The sequence below is a fragment of the Ammospiza caudacuta genome, chromosome 36 (genome assembly GCF_027887145.1).
Source record: "Ammospiza caudacuta isolate bAmmCau1 chromosome 36, bAmmCau1.pri, whole genome shotgun sequence".
Lineage (NCBI taxonomy): Eukaryota > Metazoa > Chordata > Aves > Passeriformes > Passerellidae > Ammospiza > Ammospiza caudacuta.
The window spans coordinates 1637452-1652556 of NC_080628.1; the positions used below are offsets into that span (position 1 = coordinate 1637452).

General features: G+C 54.9%; 1 protein-coding gene across 1 annotated transcript in view; it reads right to left on the reverse strand.

The window, feature by feature from the left end:
* LOC131570581 (tenascin-X-like) overlaps nt 1-15105 on the reverse strand; it is a 65085-nt gene that overhangs the window by 26358 nt on the left and 23622 nt on the right. Inside the window, exons 21-26 of the mRNA XM_058822945.1 lie at nt 14640-14990; nt 13622-13966; nt 12345-12716; nt 10445-10792; nt 8728-9093; nt 2793-2917 (exon numbers count right to left, since the gene is read on the reverse strand). Coding sequence (XP_058678928.1) covers nt 2793-2917; nt 8728-9093; nt 10445-10792; nt 12345-12716; nt 13622-13966; nt 14640-14990 — 1907 coding nt within the window. The remainder of the gene's footprint in view (nt 1-2792; nt 2918-8727; nt 9094-10444; nt 10793-12344; nt 12717-13621; nt 13967-14639; nt 14991-15105) is intronic.

Below are 15105 nucleotides of genomic sequence, written 5' to 3' on the forward strand. Positions count from 1 at the left end.
AGGGGATATTGGGGTGTCCCGGGGGTTATTGGGGTGTCCTGGGGGATTATTGGGGTGTCCCGGGGGTTATGGGGTCACCAAGGGGATTATTGGGGTGTCCCTAAAGGTTATGGGGTGTCTGGGGGGTTATTGTGGTGTCCTGGGGGATTATTGGGGTGTTCCGGGGGATATTGGGGTGTCCCGGGGTTATTGGGGGGTCCCTAAAGGTTATGGGGTGTCTGGGGGGTTATTGTGGTGTCCTGGGGGATTATTGGGGTGTTCCGGGGGATATTGGGGTGTCCCGGGGTTATTGGGGGGTCCCTAAAGGTTATTGGGGTGTCTGGGGGGGTATTGGGGTTTCCTGGGGGACTATTGGGGTGTCCCGGTGGGTTTTGGGATATTCCGGGGGTTATTGGGGTGTTCCTAAAGGTTATGGGGTCACCAAGGGGATTATTGGGGTGTCCCGGGCAGTATTGGGGTGACCCTAAAGGATATTGGGGTGTCCCGGGGGGGTTTTGGGGTCCCTCAGGGGGTATTGGGGTGTCCCTAAAGGTTATGGGGTCGCCAGGGGGTTTTGGGGTACCCAGGCTGTTATCGGGGTGCCCAAAGGGATTATTGGGGTCCCCTGGAGGTGTTTTGGGGTGCCGTTACCATCAGAGGGTGCTGTTGGGATTATTGGGGTGCCCCAGATGGTGTTTGGGGTCGCCAGGGGTTATTGGGGTGTCCCTAAAGGTTTTGGGGTGTCCCGGTGGGTTTTGGGGTGTCCCGGGGGGGTATTGGGGTGTCCCAGGGGTTTTGGGGTGTCCCAGAGGGGTTTTGGGGTGTCCCAGAAGCTTTTGGGGTCCCTTGGGGGATTATTGGGGTGTCCCGGTGGGTTTTGGGGTGTCCGGGGGGGTATTGGGGTGTCTCTAAATGTTATGGGGTGTCCCAGGGGTTATGGGGTGTCCCAGAGGGGTTTTGGGGTCACCAGGGGGGTTTTGGGGTGTCCCAAAAGGTTTTGGGGTCCCTTGGGGGATTATTGGGGTGTCCCGGTGGGTTTTGGGGTGTCCGGGGGGGTTATTGGGGTGTCCCAAAAGGTTTCGGGGTGTCCCAGGAGTTATGGGGTCACTAAGGGGGTTTTGGGGTCACCAGGGGGGTTTTAGGGTGTCCCAAAAGGTTTTGGGGTGTCCCGGGGGGTTTTGGGGTGTCCCTAAATGTTATGGGGTGTCCCAGAGGGGTTTTGGGGTGTCCCAAAAGGGTTTGGGGTCCCTTGGGGGTTTTTTGGGGTGTCCCAAAAGGTTTCGGGGTGTCCCAGAGGGGTTTTGGGGTGTCCCGGGGGTTATTTGGGTCACTAAGGGGGTTTTGGGGTCACCAAGGGGATTATTGGGGTGTCCCGGGGGGTTTTGGGGTGTCCGGGGGGGTTATTGGGGTGTCCCAAAAGGTTTTGGGGTGTCCCAGGGGTTTTGGGGTCACTAAGGGGGTTTTGGGGTCACCAGGGGGGTTTTGGGGTGTCCCGGTGGGTTTTGGGGTGTCCCGGGGGGTTTTGGGGTGTCCGGGGGGGTTTTGGGGTGTCTCTAAATGTTATGGGGTGTCCCAGGGGTTATGGGGTCACTAAGGGGGTTTTGGGGTCCCTTGGGGGATTATTGGGGGGTCCCGGGGGTTTTTGGGATCCTTTTTGGGGCCGTTCTGGGCTGTTTGGGGTTTTTGGGGCCGTTTTGGGGTGTTTGTGGTTTTTAAGATCGTTTTGGGGCCGTTCGGGGCTGTTTGTGGTTTTTGGGGATTTTTGGGGCCGTTCTGGGCTGTTTGGGGTTTTTGGGGCCGTTTTGGGGTGTTTGGGGTTTTTGGGGCCGTTTTGGGGTGTTTGGGGTTTTTGGGGCCGTTTTGGGGTGTTTGGGGTTTTTGGGATTTTTTCGGGCGGCCATTCCGGGGTTTTTGGGGTTTTTAGGATCCTTTTTGGGGGCGTTCAGGGGGTTTTGGGGTTTTCAGGATCCTTTATGGGGTGTTTGCAGTTTCGGGGGGTTTGGGATCCTTTTTGGGGCCGTTCTGGGCTGTTTGGGGTTTTTGGGGCCATTTTGGGGTGTTTGGGGTTTTTAAGATCGTTTTGGGGCCGTTCTGGGCTGTTTGGGGTTTTTGGGGATTTTTGGGGCCATTCTGGGTGTTTGGCGTTTTGGGGATCTTTTTTGGGGCTGTTCTGAGTGTTTGGGGATTTTTGGGGCCGTTCTGGGCTGTTTGGGGTTTTTAGGATCTTTTTTGGGGCCGTTTTGGGCTGTTTGGGGTTTTTGGGATTTTTTCGGGCGGCCATTCTGAGGTTTTTGGGTTTTTTAGGATCCTTTTTGGGGGCGTTCAGGGGGTTTTGGGGTTTTCAGGATCCTTTATGGGGTGTTTGGAGTTTTGGGGGGTTTGGGATCCTTTTTGGGGCCGTTTTGGGCTGTTTGGGGTTTTTGGGATCCTTTTTGGGGTTTTTAGGATCTTTTTTGGGGCTGTTCTGGGTGTTTGGGGTTTTGGGGCCATTCTGGGGTGTTTGGGGTTTTAGGATCCTTTTTGGGGCCGTTCTGGGGTTTTTGGGATCCTTTTTGGGGCCGTTCTGGGGTTTTTGGGATCCTTTTTGGGGCCGTTCTGGGCTGTTTGGGGTTTTTGGGATCCTTTTTGGGGCCGTTCTGGGCTGTTTGGGGTTTTTGGGATCCTTTTTGGGGCCGTTCTGGGCTGTTTGGGGTTTTTGGGATCCTTTTTGGGGCCGTTCTGGGCTGTTTGGGGTTTTTGGGGCCATTTTGGGGCTTTTAGGATCCTTTTTGGGGCCGTTCTGGGGTTTTTGGGATCCTTTTTGGTTCCGTTACCTTTTGGGGTCCCCCTGTGGGGCCGTACTCCAGCTCGTAGCCATCGATGGGGCCGGGTTTGGGGTCCCAGCGCACTCGGGCACTGCGGGGCCACACCGAGTCCACCCTGAGGGTCCCGGGGGTGCCTGGGCAGGGACACAGCGGTGGCACCTCAGGGACCCCAAAATCCCCCACGGATACCCCAAAAATCACTGCTGGCACCCCAAATACCCCACCAAACCACGGAAACCCCAAAATCTGCCACGGATACCCCAAAAATCACTGCTGGCACCCCAAATACCGCCCTAAACCACTGAAACCCCAAAATACCCCACAGATACCCCAAAAATCACTGCTGGCACCCCAAACACCGCCCTAAACCACTGACACCCCAAAATCTGCCAGGGATACCCCAAAAATCACCGCTGGCACCCCAAATACCGCCCCAAACCACTGACACCCCAAAATCTCCCAGGGATACCCCAAAAATCACCGCTGGCACCCCAAATACGGCCCTAAACCACCGAAACCCCAAAATCTCCCAGGGATACCCCAAAAATCACTGGTGGCACCCCAAATACCGCCCTAAACCACTGACACCCCAAAATACCCCACGGACACCCCAAAAATCACTGCTGGCACCCCAAACACCGCCCCAAACCACTGACACCCCAAAATCTGCCAGGGATACCCCAAAAATCACTGCTGGCACCCCAAATACCGCCCCAAATCACTGAAACCCCAAAATCCCCCACGGATACCCCAAAAATCACTGCTGGCACCCCAAATACCGCCCTAAACCACCGAAACCCCAAAATCTGCCAGGGATACCCCAAAAATCACCGCTGGCACCCCAAATACTCCCCCATAATCTGCTGACACCCCAACATCTGCCACTGATGCCCCAGAAATCACTGCTGCGCCCCAAATAACCCCTCATAATCTGCTGATAGCCCAAAACCTGCCACGGATACCCCAAAAACTCCGGTTGGCACCCCAATTACCCCCTAAATCCACTGATACCCCAAAAATCACTGTTGCCACCCCAAAACACCCACTAAACCACCAAAACCCCAAAATCTGCCACCGATACCCCAAAACCCACTGCTGGCACCCCAAACCTGCCCCATAATCCACTGACACCCCAAAATCTCCCAGGGATACCCCAAAAATCACTGCTGGCACCCCAAACACCGCCCTAAACCACTGAAACCCCAAAATCTGCCACGGACACCCCAAAAATCACTGCTGGCACCCCAAATACTCCCCCATAATCTGCTGACACCCCAACATCTGCCACTGATGCCCCAGAAATCACTGCTGCGCCCCAAATAACCCCTCATAATCTGCTGATAGCCCAAAACCTGCCACGGATACCCCAAAAACTCCGGTTGGCACCCCAATTACCCCCTAAATCCACTGATACCCCAAAAATCACTGTTGCCACCCCAAAACACCCACTAAACCACCGAAACCCCAAAATCTGCCACCGATACCCCAAAACCCACTGCTGGCACCCCAAACCTGCCCCATAATCCACTGACACCCCAAAATCCCCCACAGATACCCCAAAAATCACTGCTGGCACCCCAAATACCCCACCAAAACACTGATACCCCAAAATCTGCCACCGATACCCCAAAACCCACTGCTGGCACCCCAAACCTGCCCCGTAATCCACTGACACCCCAAAATCCCCCCACGGACACCCCAAAATTCACTGGTGGCACCCCAAATACCCCACCAATCCATTCCTCAGCTCCAGCCCAGCCCCAGCTCACCCCAGTTCACCCCAAATTCTCCTCAGTCCCAGCTTCCCCCGGTGCTCACCAGTCCCCAGCTCCAGTTCACCCCAGCTCACCCCAGTTCTCCCAGTTGCTCCCAGTGCCACGTTGCCCCCGATCTCCCTCAGACCAGTTTCCCCCAGCGCTCCCAGTCCCCAGTTCCCCCCAGTTCCTCCCAGACCAGTTCCCCCAGTGCCTCACGACCCCTCCCAGTTCAGCCCAGTCTCCTGTTCCCCCCAGTTCCCCCCAGTTCACCCCAGTTCCCCCCAGTTGTCCCCAGTTCCTCCAGTTCACCCCAGTTCACCCCAGTATCTCTGAAGTTCTCCCCAGTCCCAGTTTCCCCCACTCTTTGCCAGTGCCCAGCTCCAGTTCACCCAGTATCCCCCAGTTCCCCCCAGTTTCCCCCAGTTCACCCCAGTTCACCCCAGTTCACCCCAGTTCCCCCCAGTTCACCCCAGTATCTCTGAAATTCTCCCCAGTGCCCCACAACCCCCTCCCAGTTCACCCCAGTCTCCAGTTCCCCCAGTTGCCCCCAGTTGCCCCAGTTCTCCCAGTTGCTCCCAGTGCCACGTTGCCCCCAATCTCCAGTTCCCTGCACTCTCTGCCGACCCCCAGCTCCCAGTTTGCCCCAGTTCTCCCAGTTCCCCCAGTTTCTCCCAGTTTCTCCCAGTTCCCCTCAGCCCCAGCTGCTCCCAATCCCCCTCCAGTCCCAGTTCCCCCCAGTCACCCCATTCCCAGTTTCCCCCAGTACTCCCAGTCCCCAGCTCCAGTTCCCCCCAGTTCACCCCAGTTCCCCACTGTTCTCCCCATTCCCAGTGTCCCCACATTCCCCAGTCACCCCCATTCCCAGTTCCCCCAGTCTCCCTCAGACCAGTTTCCCCCAGTACTCACCAGTCCCCAGTTCACCCCAGTTCCTCCCAGTTTCCCCCAGTTCACCCCAGTCACCCCATTCCCAGTTTCCCCCAGTACTCCCAGTCCCCAGACCCAGTTCACCCAGTTTGCCCCAGTTCACCCCAGTTCACCCCATTCCCAGTTTCCCCCAGTACTCTCCAGTCCCCAGCTCCAGTTCCCCCCAGTTCACCCCAGTTCCCCACTGTTCTCCCCATTCCCAGTGTCCCCTCATTCCCCAGCCACCCCCATTCCCAGTTCCCCCAATCTCCCCATTCCCAGTTTCCCCCAGTACTCACCAGTCCCCAGTTGGCCCCAGTTCCTCCCAGACCAGTTCCCCCAGTGCCTCACAACCCCTCCCAGTTCACCCCAGTTCACCCCAAATTGTCCCCAGTGCCCCCAGTTTCCCCCACTCTTTGCCAGTCCTCAGATCCCGGTCACCCCAGTTCACCCCAGTTCCCCTCAGTTCCCCCTGAGCTCTGCCCAGTCCCAGTTCCCCCAGTACTCCCAGTACTCCCGGTACTCCCAGTACTCCCAGTCCCCCCATTCCCAGTTCCCCTCAGTTTCCTTCAGACCAGTTTCCCCCAGTGCTCCCAGTCCCCAGTTCCCCCCAGTTCCTCCCACACCAGTTCCCCCAGTGCCTCACGACCCCTCCCAGTTCAGCCCAGTCTCCTGTTCCCCCCAGTTCCCCCCAGTTGTCCCCAGTTCACCCCAGTTCCTCCAGTTCCTCCAGTTCACCCCAGTTCACCCCAGTTCACCCCAGTTTCCCCCAGTTCACCCCAGTTCTCCCCAGTCCCAGTTTCCCCCACTCTTTGCCAGTCCCCAGCTCCAGTTCACCCCAGTTCACCCCAGTTCACCCCAGTTCACCCCAGTTTCCCCCAGTTCCCCCCAGTTGTCCCCAGTTCACTCCAGCTCCTCCAGTTCACCCCAGTTCTCCCCAGTCCCAGTTTCCCCCACTCTTTGCCAGTGCCCAGCTCCAGTTCACCCCAGTTCACCCCAGTTGTCCCCAGTTCCCCCCAGTTCCCCAGTTTCCCCCAGTTCCCCCCAGTTCCCCAGTTTCCCCCAGTTCACCCCAGTTCACCCCAGTTCACCCCAGTTCCCCCCAGTTCACCCAGTATCCCCCAGTTCCCCCCAGTTCCCCCCAGTTCACCCCAGTTCACCCCAGTTCACCTCAGTTCACCCCAGTTCACCCCAGTTTCCCCCAGTTCCCCCCAGTTCCCTCCAGTTCACCCCAGTTCCCCCCAGTTCACCCCAGTTCTCCCCAGTCCCAGTTTCCCCCACTCTTTGCCAGTCCCCAGCTCCAGTTCACCCCAGTTCACCCCAGTTCACCCCAGTTCATCCCAGTTCATCCCAGTTCACCCCAGTTTCCCCCAGTTCACCCCAGTTCACCCCAGTTCACCCCAGTTCATCCCAGTATATCTTAAGTTCTCCCCAGTCCCAGTTTCCCCCACTCTTTGCCAGTCCCCAGCTCCAGTTCACCCCAGTTCACCCCAGTTCCCCCCAGTTCACCCCAGTTTCCCCCAGTTCACCCCAGTTCACCCCAGTTTCCCCCAGTTCCCCCCAGTTCCCCCCAGTTCCCCCCAGTTCCCCCCAGTTTCCCCCAGTTCACCCCAGTTCTCCCCATTCCCCAGTCCCACACCGTTCCACGCAGGCCTCCCAGTTGCCCCAGTTCAAACCAGTCCCCCCAGTTCCTCATCCCCAGCTGCTCAGAGCCCCTCCAGGTGTTTCACTCCCCTTCATCTCCATTCCCCTCCAATCCCCGCTTGCCTCCAGTTCCAACTTTCCCCCAAATTCCCTAATTCTCAAATTTGGGAATTCCCAAATTCCCTCCAAAATTCCCCAATTTGCAAATTTGGGAATTCCCAATTCCCTCCCAAATTCCCAACTTTGGGACTTCGCAATTCCCTCCCAGTTCCCAGTTTCCCCCAAATTCCCAAATTCCCAACTTTGCAAATTCCCAGTTCCATCCCAAATTCCCAAATCCGGGAAGGCCCAATACCCTCCCAAATTTTGGAATTCCAAATTCCCCCCCAGTTCCCATTTACCCCCAAATTCCCCAATTCCCAACTCCGACAATTCCCAATTCCCAGTTTCCTCCCAAATTCCCAAATTCCCAACTTTGCAAATTCCCAATTCCATCCCAAATTCCCAAATCCGGGAAGCCCCAATACCCTCCCAAATTCGGGAATTCCAAATTCCCTCCCAGTTCCCATTTACCCCCAAATTCCCCCAATCCCCAACTCCGACAATTCCCAATTCCCAGTTTCCTCCCAAATTCCCAAATTCCCAACTTTGCAAATCCCCAATTCCATCCCAAATTCCCGAATCTGGGAAGCCCCAATACCCTCCCAAATTCGGGAATTCCAAATTCCCTCCCAGTTCCCATTTACCCCCAAATTCCCCCAATCCCCAACTCCGACAATTCCCAATCCCCAGTTTCCTCCCAAATTCCCAAATTCCCAACTTTGCAAATCCCCAATTCCATCCCAAATTCCCAAATCCGGGAAGCCCCAATACCCTCCCAAATTCGGGAATTCCAAATTCCCCCCCAGTTCCCATTTACCCCCAAATTCCCTCAATCCCCAACTCCGACAATTCCCAATTCCCAGTTTCCTCCCAAATTCCCAAATTCCCAACTTTGCAAATCCCCAATTCCATCCCAAATTCCCGAATCTGGGAAGCCCCAATACCCTCCCAAATTCGGGAATTCCAAATTCCCCCCCAGCTCCCATTTACCCCCAAATTCCCCCAATCCCCAACTCCGACAATTCCCAATTCCCAGTTTCCTCCCAAATTCCCCAATCCCCAACTCCGACAATTCCCAATTCCCAGTTTCCTCCCAAACTCCCCAATCCCCAACTTTGACAATTCCCAATCCCCTCCCAGTTCCCAGTTTCCTCCCAAATTCCCCAATTCCCAACTCCGACAATTCCCAATCCCCAGTTTCCTCCCAAATTCCCCCAATCCCCAACTCCGACAATTCCCAATCCCCTCCCAGTTCCCACTTTCCCCCAAATTCCCCAATTCCCAACTCCGACAATTCCCAATTCCCAGTTTCCTCCCAAACTCCCCAATCCCCAACCCTGACAATTCCCAATCCCCTCCCAGTTCCCGCTTTCCCCCAAATTCCCCGGCCCTCAGTGCCCCCCGAGCTCCCCAGTGCCCCTCATTTCTCCGGCCCCATTCCCAGTTCCTCCCAGTTCCCCCTGGGCCCCATTCCCAGCCCTGTCCCAGCTCCAGCGCCATCCCTGAGGGGCTCTGGAGGAATCCCCGCAGCTCCTCACCAGTGTCAGCCTCGGTGGAGACGTGGCCAGTCCTGGTGCCACCCCTCAGCCCGTAGAGGTGGAAGCGGTACCGGCGGGACGGGGACAGCCCTGGCACTGTCACCGAGCGGGACCCGCCATCGATGGGCAGGGCCTGGGGCTGGCCCTGGGCATCCCGGTACTGCAGCGTGAAGGAGTCAAAGGAGCCCTCGGGGACGCTCCAGTGCAGCTGCACAGAGCTGGGCGTGACACTCGAGACCCTCAGGTCACCCAGCACTGCCTGGGCCGGGGCGGTGTCACTTGATGGGGACCCAGCTGGGGGATCTTTAGGTTGGGGTTCCTCGGGTTGGAGATCCCCTGAAGGCATGGGTGGCTCATCAATGTTGGCTGCGGGTGCAATGAAGAGGAGACGGTGATGGGTGTCCATGTGTCCATCCAAAAGGGCATTCATCATCCAAAAAATGAGCCATCGTTCATCATCCATCCGTCCATCCGTCCATCCATCCATCCATCCATCCATCCACATCCATCCATCCATCCAGCCCTCCACCCATCCATCCATCCATCCATCCATCCATCCATCCATCATCCATCCATCACCCATCCATCCATCCAGCCCTCCACCCTTCCATCCATCCATCCATCCATCCATCCATCCATCCATCCATCCATTCATCCACAATATTCTCCATGCAACTTTTTATTCAACTGCTTTTTTACCTCTATCTTCATTGGATCATCCAACAACCCAACTATGAAACTGATCCACCAAACCAACTGCCCCAATGGACATCCTGCAACATCCCTCTTCATCCATCCGTTATTCATTTGCCATATATATTATCCATGCAGTTTTCATCTGTCATCCATCTTCATCCATCCATTATTCATCTCTCATCCATCTTCATCCATTCATCATCTCCCTGTTATCCATCATCCATTTATCATTTATCCATCATCCATTTATCCATCATCCATCCATCATCCATCCATCATCCGTCCTTCTTCCTTTGACAGAACTCCTTGGAACTAAACTTCCATCCACCCCCACCACCCGTGCATCCCTACAGGCAGCTCCTCCTTCACTCAAGGAAAAAACTGGCCATGGGCTCAGTCACAGATATACCTGTCCAGCTATATGTCCGTCCGTCCATCCATCCATCCATCCATCCATCCATCCATCCATCCATCCATCCATCATCTCACCCAACATCCAACCCCATGCCATAACCAATCCTACAATCATCTCTCCCACTCTTTATCTCCAGATCCACCCAAGCTTTCACCTCTTCCACCACCCATTTCCCATGGACAACCTTCCATCCTTCCAGACATCCAACCACCCGCCAGGAACGCACCATTCACCACTATTCCCAATTCCATCCAACCACTCATCCATCTCTTGACCTTCTTCCATCAGCCTGGGAAGAAATCCACTCACAATCATGTCCACAATCCATTCAAGCATTCAGTTCTTCAACCATTGTGGATGGATCAGGACCATGATGGAAGATGATAACAATGATGGTGATGACGATGATGGGTGATAGATAAGGAGGATGATGACAATGATGGTGGATCATGGCAGGTGCGGGTCAATGGGTTGGTGGAAGGGTTGATGATTGATTGGCTTGTGCTGGGCTCTGTGGGTAACAGAGGGCAGGTAGAGATGGAATGGCCATCATCCCTGAATCCATTCACATTGTCATCCATCTGGCCCTCTGACCTTCTCCCTCACCTGTCATGACCTCGGTGGACACATGGTCGATCTTCTTCCTGCCCCTCAGCCCGTAGAGGTGGAAGCGGTACCGGCGGGACGGGGACAGCCCTGGCACTGTCACCGAGCGGGACCCGCCATCGATGGGCAGGGCCTGGGGCTGGCCCTGGGCATCCCGGTACTGCAGCGTGAAGGAGTCAAAGGAGCCCTCGGGGACGCTCCAGTGCAGCTGCACAGAGCTGGGCGTGACACTCGAGACCCTCAGCTCCCCCAGCTCTGCTCCTGCTGGGAATGACTCTGATGCTGGGGGCTCAGGTTGGGGTTTCTCCTGTTGCGGCTCCTCTGAGGGCAAGGGTTCTTCAGTGGCTGCTTTGGAGAGAAGATGGTAATAGGCATGGGAATCCTTGTGTCCCTCTAAATGTCCATCCCGTGTGTCCATTCACCCATGTGTCCATCCATTGCATCATCCATCCATCATCCTTCCATCATCCATCCATCCATCCATCCATCCATCCATCCATCCATCCATCCATCCATTCATCCATCCATCCATCCATCCATCCATCCATCCATCCATCCATCCATCTCTACCTCCATCTCCATTGGATCATCCAACAACCCAACTATGAAACTGATCCACCAAACCTCCAACTGCCACAATGGACATCCTGCATCATCCATCTTCCTCCATCCGTTATTCATCTGCCATCCATCTTCATCCATCCATTATTCACCTGCCATCTATCTTCAGGCGTTCATCATCTGCCTGTTATCGATCTTCCATTTATCATTTACTCATCATCCATTTATTCATCATAAATCCTTCATCATCCGTCCTTCTTCCCTTGACTGAAATTCTTGAAACTAAACCTCCATCTAACCCCACCACCCTGAATCCATACAGGCAGGTCCTCCGGCATTCAAGGAAAAGCTGACCATGGGCTCAGACCCAGGTCCATCCATCGTCCGTCCATCCATCCATCCATCCATCCATCATCCATCCATCCATCCATCCATCCATCCATGCATCCACTGTCCATGCATGCATGCATCCATCCATCCATCCATGCATCCATTGTCCATCCATCCATCCATCCATCCATCCATCATCCATCCATCAACCATCCATCCATCCATCCATCCATCGTCCATCCATCCATCCATCATCCATCCATCCATCCATCCATCCATCCATCCATCGTCCATCCATCCATCCATCCATCATCCATCCATCCATCCATCCATCATCCATCCATCAACCATCCATCCATCCATCCATCCATCCATCCATCCACCATCCATCATCCATCCATCGTCCATCCATCCATTCATCCATCCATCCATCCATCCATCCATCCATCCATCCATCCATCCATCATCCATCCATCATCCATCCATCAACCATCCATCCATCCATCCATGCATCCACTGTCCATGCATGCATGCATGCATGCATGCATCCATCCATCCATCCATCCATCCATCCATTGTCCATGCATGCATCCATCCATCCATCCATCCATCCATCCAAACATCAGTCTCTCCATCACACCACCATCCCTTGGTCCCAGCCCTCTCTCCATCTCCCGTTTCCCTGCCCAATTCCACCCCTTTCTCCTTTCCCTCCACATCACCGTCCACCACCAAGCAGTCACAAGTCCCGGAAAACATCTGTTTAATTATTGATACTAAATCCCGCCTGCCTACAGACAAACAACCCCCATCATCCATCACCCATGCACCCAGCCATCCATCCACACTTCCACTACCCATTCCTGCAGCCATCCAGTGATGTTCATGTCCATCCTTCTACTCACGGGTCCATCCATCCAGACATCCATCAATAATCCACCTTTTTCTCCATCTTTCCATTAATCTCTCCATCTCCTAGGTCCTTCCACCCTCTGACCTTCTCCCTCACCTGTCACAGCCTCGGTGGACACATGGTCGATCTTCTTCCTGCCCCTCAGCCCGTAGAGGTGGAAGCGGTACCGGCGGGACGGGGACAGCCCTGGCACTGTCACCGAGCGGGACCCGCCATCGATGGGCAGGGCCTGGGGCTGGCCCTGGGCATCCCGGTACTGCAGCGTGAAGGAGTCAAAGGAGCCCTCGGGGACGCTCCAGTGCAGCTGCACAGAGCTGGGCGTGACACTGGTGACCCTCAGGTCCCCCAGCACCACCTGTCCCTGGCTGGACTCAGTTTGGGGCTGCTCAGTTTGGGGCTGCTCAGGGTTGTGGTCTTCAAGCTGGGGCTCCTGTGAGGGTAGGGGCAGCTGCTCTGGAACTGCTGCATCTGTGATGGAGAAGGAATGATGATAGGAGTGAGAATCAACAACTTCATTGAACCAACTATCCATCCATCCATCCATCCATCCATCCATCCATCCATTCTTTCATCTCCTGGATCATTCATTCCAGTATCCGTCATCCACCATCCCTCAATCCAACCACCTGGCTTTCAATCCTACAACTGATTCTTTAGCTTCTTCCACCATTGAATCATTCAATAATCAAACCATTGATTGGATCTGTGAAACTGCCTACCCCAACACCCATTATCATCATCATCATCATCATCTATCATCATCATCATCATCCTCATCATCACCATCATCTCCATCCATCCATCCATCCATCCATCCATCCATCCATCCATCCATCCATCCATCCACTTTCATCTCCTGGACCATTCATTCCACTATCCATCATCCACCATCCGTCAATCCAACTGCGTGGCTTTCAATGTGGCTTTTTCTACAACTGATTCTTTATCTTCTTCTTCTTCCATTCAATAATCAAACTGTTGACTGGATCTGTGAAACCGCCTGCCACAACACCCATCACCATCATCATCAGCATGGATGAGTGGATGGATGGATGGATGGATGGACGGACGGTTGTATCCCAGTGGTCCCAGTAGCATCAGATCAGTCATTGATCCATCACCCTACCTATTGACCAACCTGCCACCATCATCTATAACCCATCAGCCATCATCAACCATCATCCCTCATCCATCCATAGAACCACACAACGCTGCATCCCCATCCATCCATGGATCCACTCTCCATCCCTCTGGCCTCCACATTGCCACCCCATCTCCAGCCGCAGAAGAACTTCCCAGACTCCCCGAGCTTGAAGGATCATGTGAGACCTTTGATGCACCACAGGAGCAGATGCGGCCTGAGCCCCCCTCACCTGTCACGACATCAGCGGACACGTGGTCAATCCTTTTGCCACTTTGTAACCCGTAGAGGTGGAAGCGGTACCGGCGGGATGGGGACAGCCCTGGCACTGTCACCGAGCGGGACCCGCCATCGATGGGCAGGGCCTGGGGCTGGCCCTGGGCATCCCGGTACTGCAGCAGGAAGGAGGCAAAGGAGCCCTCGGGGACGCTCCAGTGCAGCTGCACAGAGCTGGGCGTGACACTCGAGACTCTCAGCTCCCCCAGCTCTGCTCCTGCTGGGAGTGCCTCAGGTGCTGGGGATTCAGTTTGTGGCTTTTCCACTTGAGGCTCCTCTGAGGGCAAGGGTTCTTCGCTGGCTGCATTGGAGATAACATGGTAATGGGTGTGGGCATCCTTGTGTCCATCCAAATGCCCGTCCCACAACCCACCAACCAATCCATCCATTCACCCATGTGTCCATCTATTGGATCATCCATCCATCCATCCATCCATCCATCCATCCATCCATCCATCATCCATCCACCCATCCATCCATCCATCCATCCATCCATCCATCCATCCATCCATCCATCCATTCTTCCCATCACAGAGCCAACATCCAAAAAAACCCTGTTGACCATTCCACATCAACCTCCCTATCTCTTGCTTATCACATTTCCCCACGCCTTCACCCTTCCCACCCTCATTTCCCATGGACAATCTTCCATTTATTTATCACTGAAACCATCCTTGATGGACAGAGGATGAGGAAAGCATGGCAGGATAGATGGATGCATGATAATTAATGGATGATGGTGATGGTTATTCATGGCAGATGAAGATGATGGATGACAATGGATAATTGATGGTTCCTGCTGTTGGTGGTGGTGGATGATGGATGATGGGAGGTGCTTGTCACTGGGTTGGTGGAAGGGTTGATGATTGATCAGATGGTGCTGAGCCAATGGCTGCTGGTTGGTGGGCGTGTGATGGGAATCCCTTCATGCCTCCATTTTGTGATACTTCCATCCCTCTGACCTTCTCCCTCACCTGTGACAGCCTCGGTGGAGACACGGTCAACCCTCCTGCCTCCCCTCAGCCCGTAGAGGTGGAAGTGGTACCGGCGGGACGGGGACAGCCCTGGCACTGTCACCGAGCGGGACCCGCCATCGATGGGCAGGGCCTGGGGCTGGCCCTGGGCATCCCGGTACTGCAGCGTGAAGGAGTCAAAGGAGCCCTCGGGGACACTCCAGTGCAGCTGCACAGAGCTGGGTGTGACACTGGAGAGCCTCAGGTCTTCCAGTGCTGGAGTGGCCTCAGGTGTGGGGGCCTCAGTTTGGGCGTGCTCATCCTGCAGTCCCTCTGTGGGCAGGGGCTGTTCCTCTGGCTCTTCTGCAGCTCCTATAGAGACGGGATGTTACTGGCTTCTTCCATCCAAACAACAATCCACCACCAATCAACCCACTCATTCATCCACATTTACATATTCTAAGCCATTCATTCTGGCAACCATCCA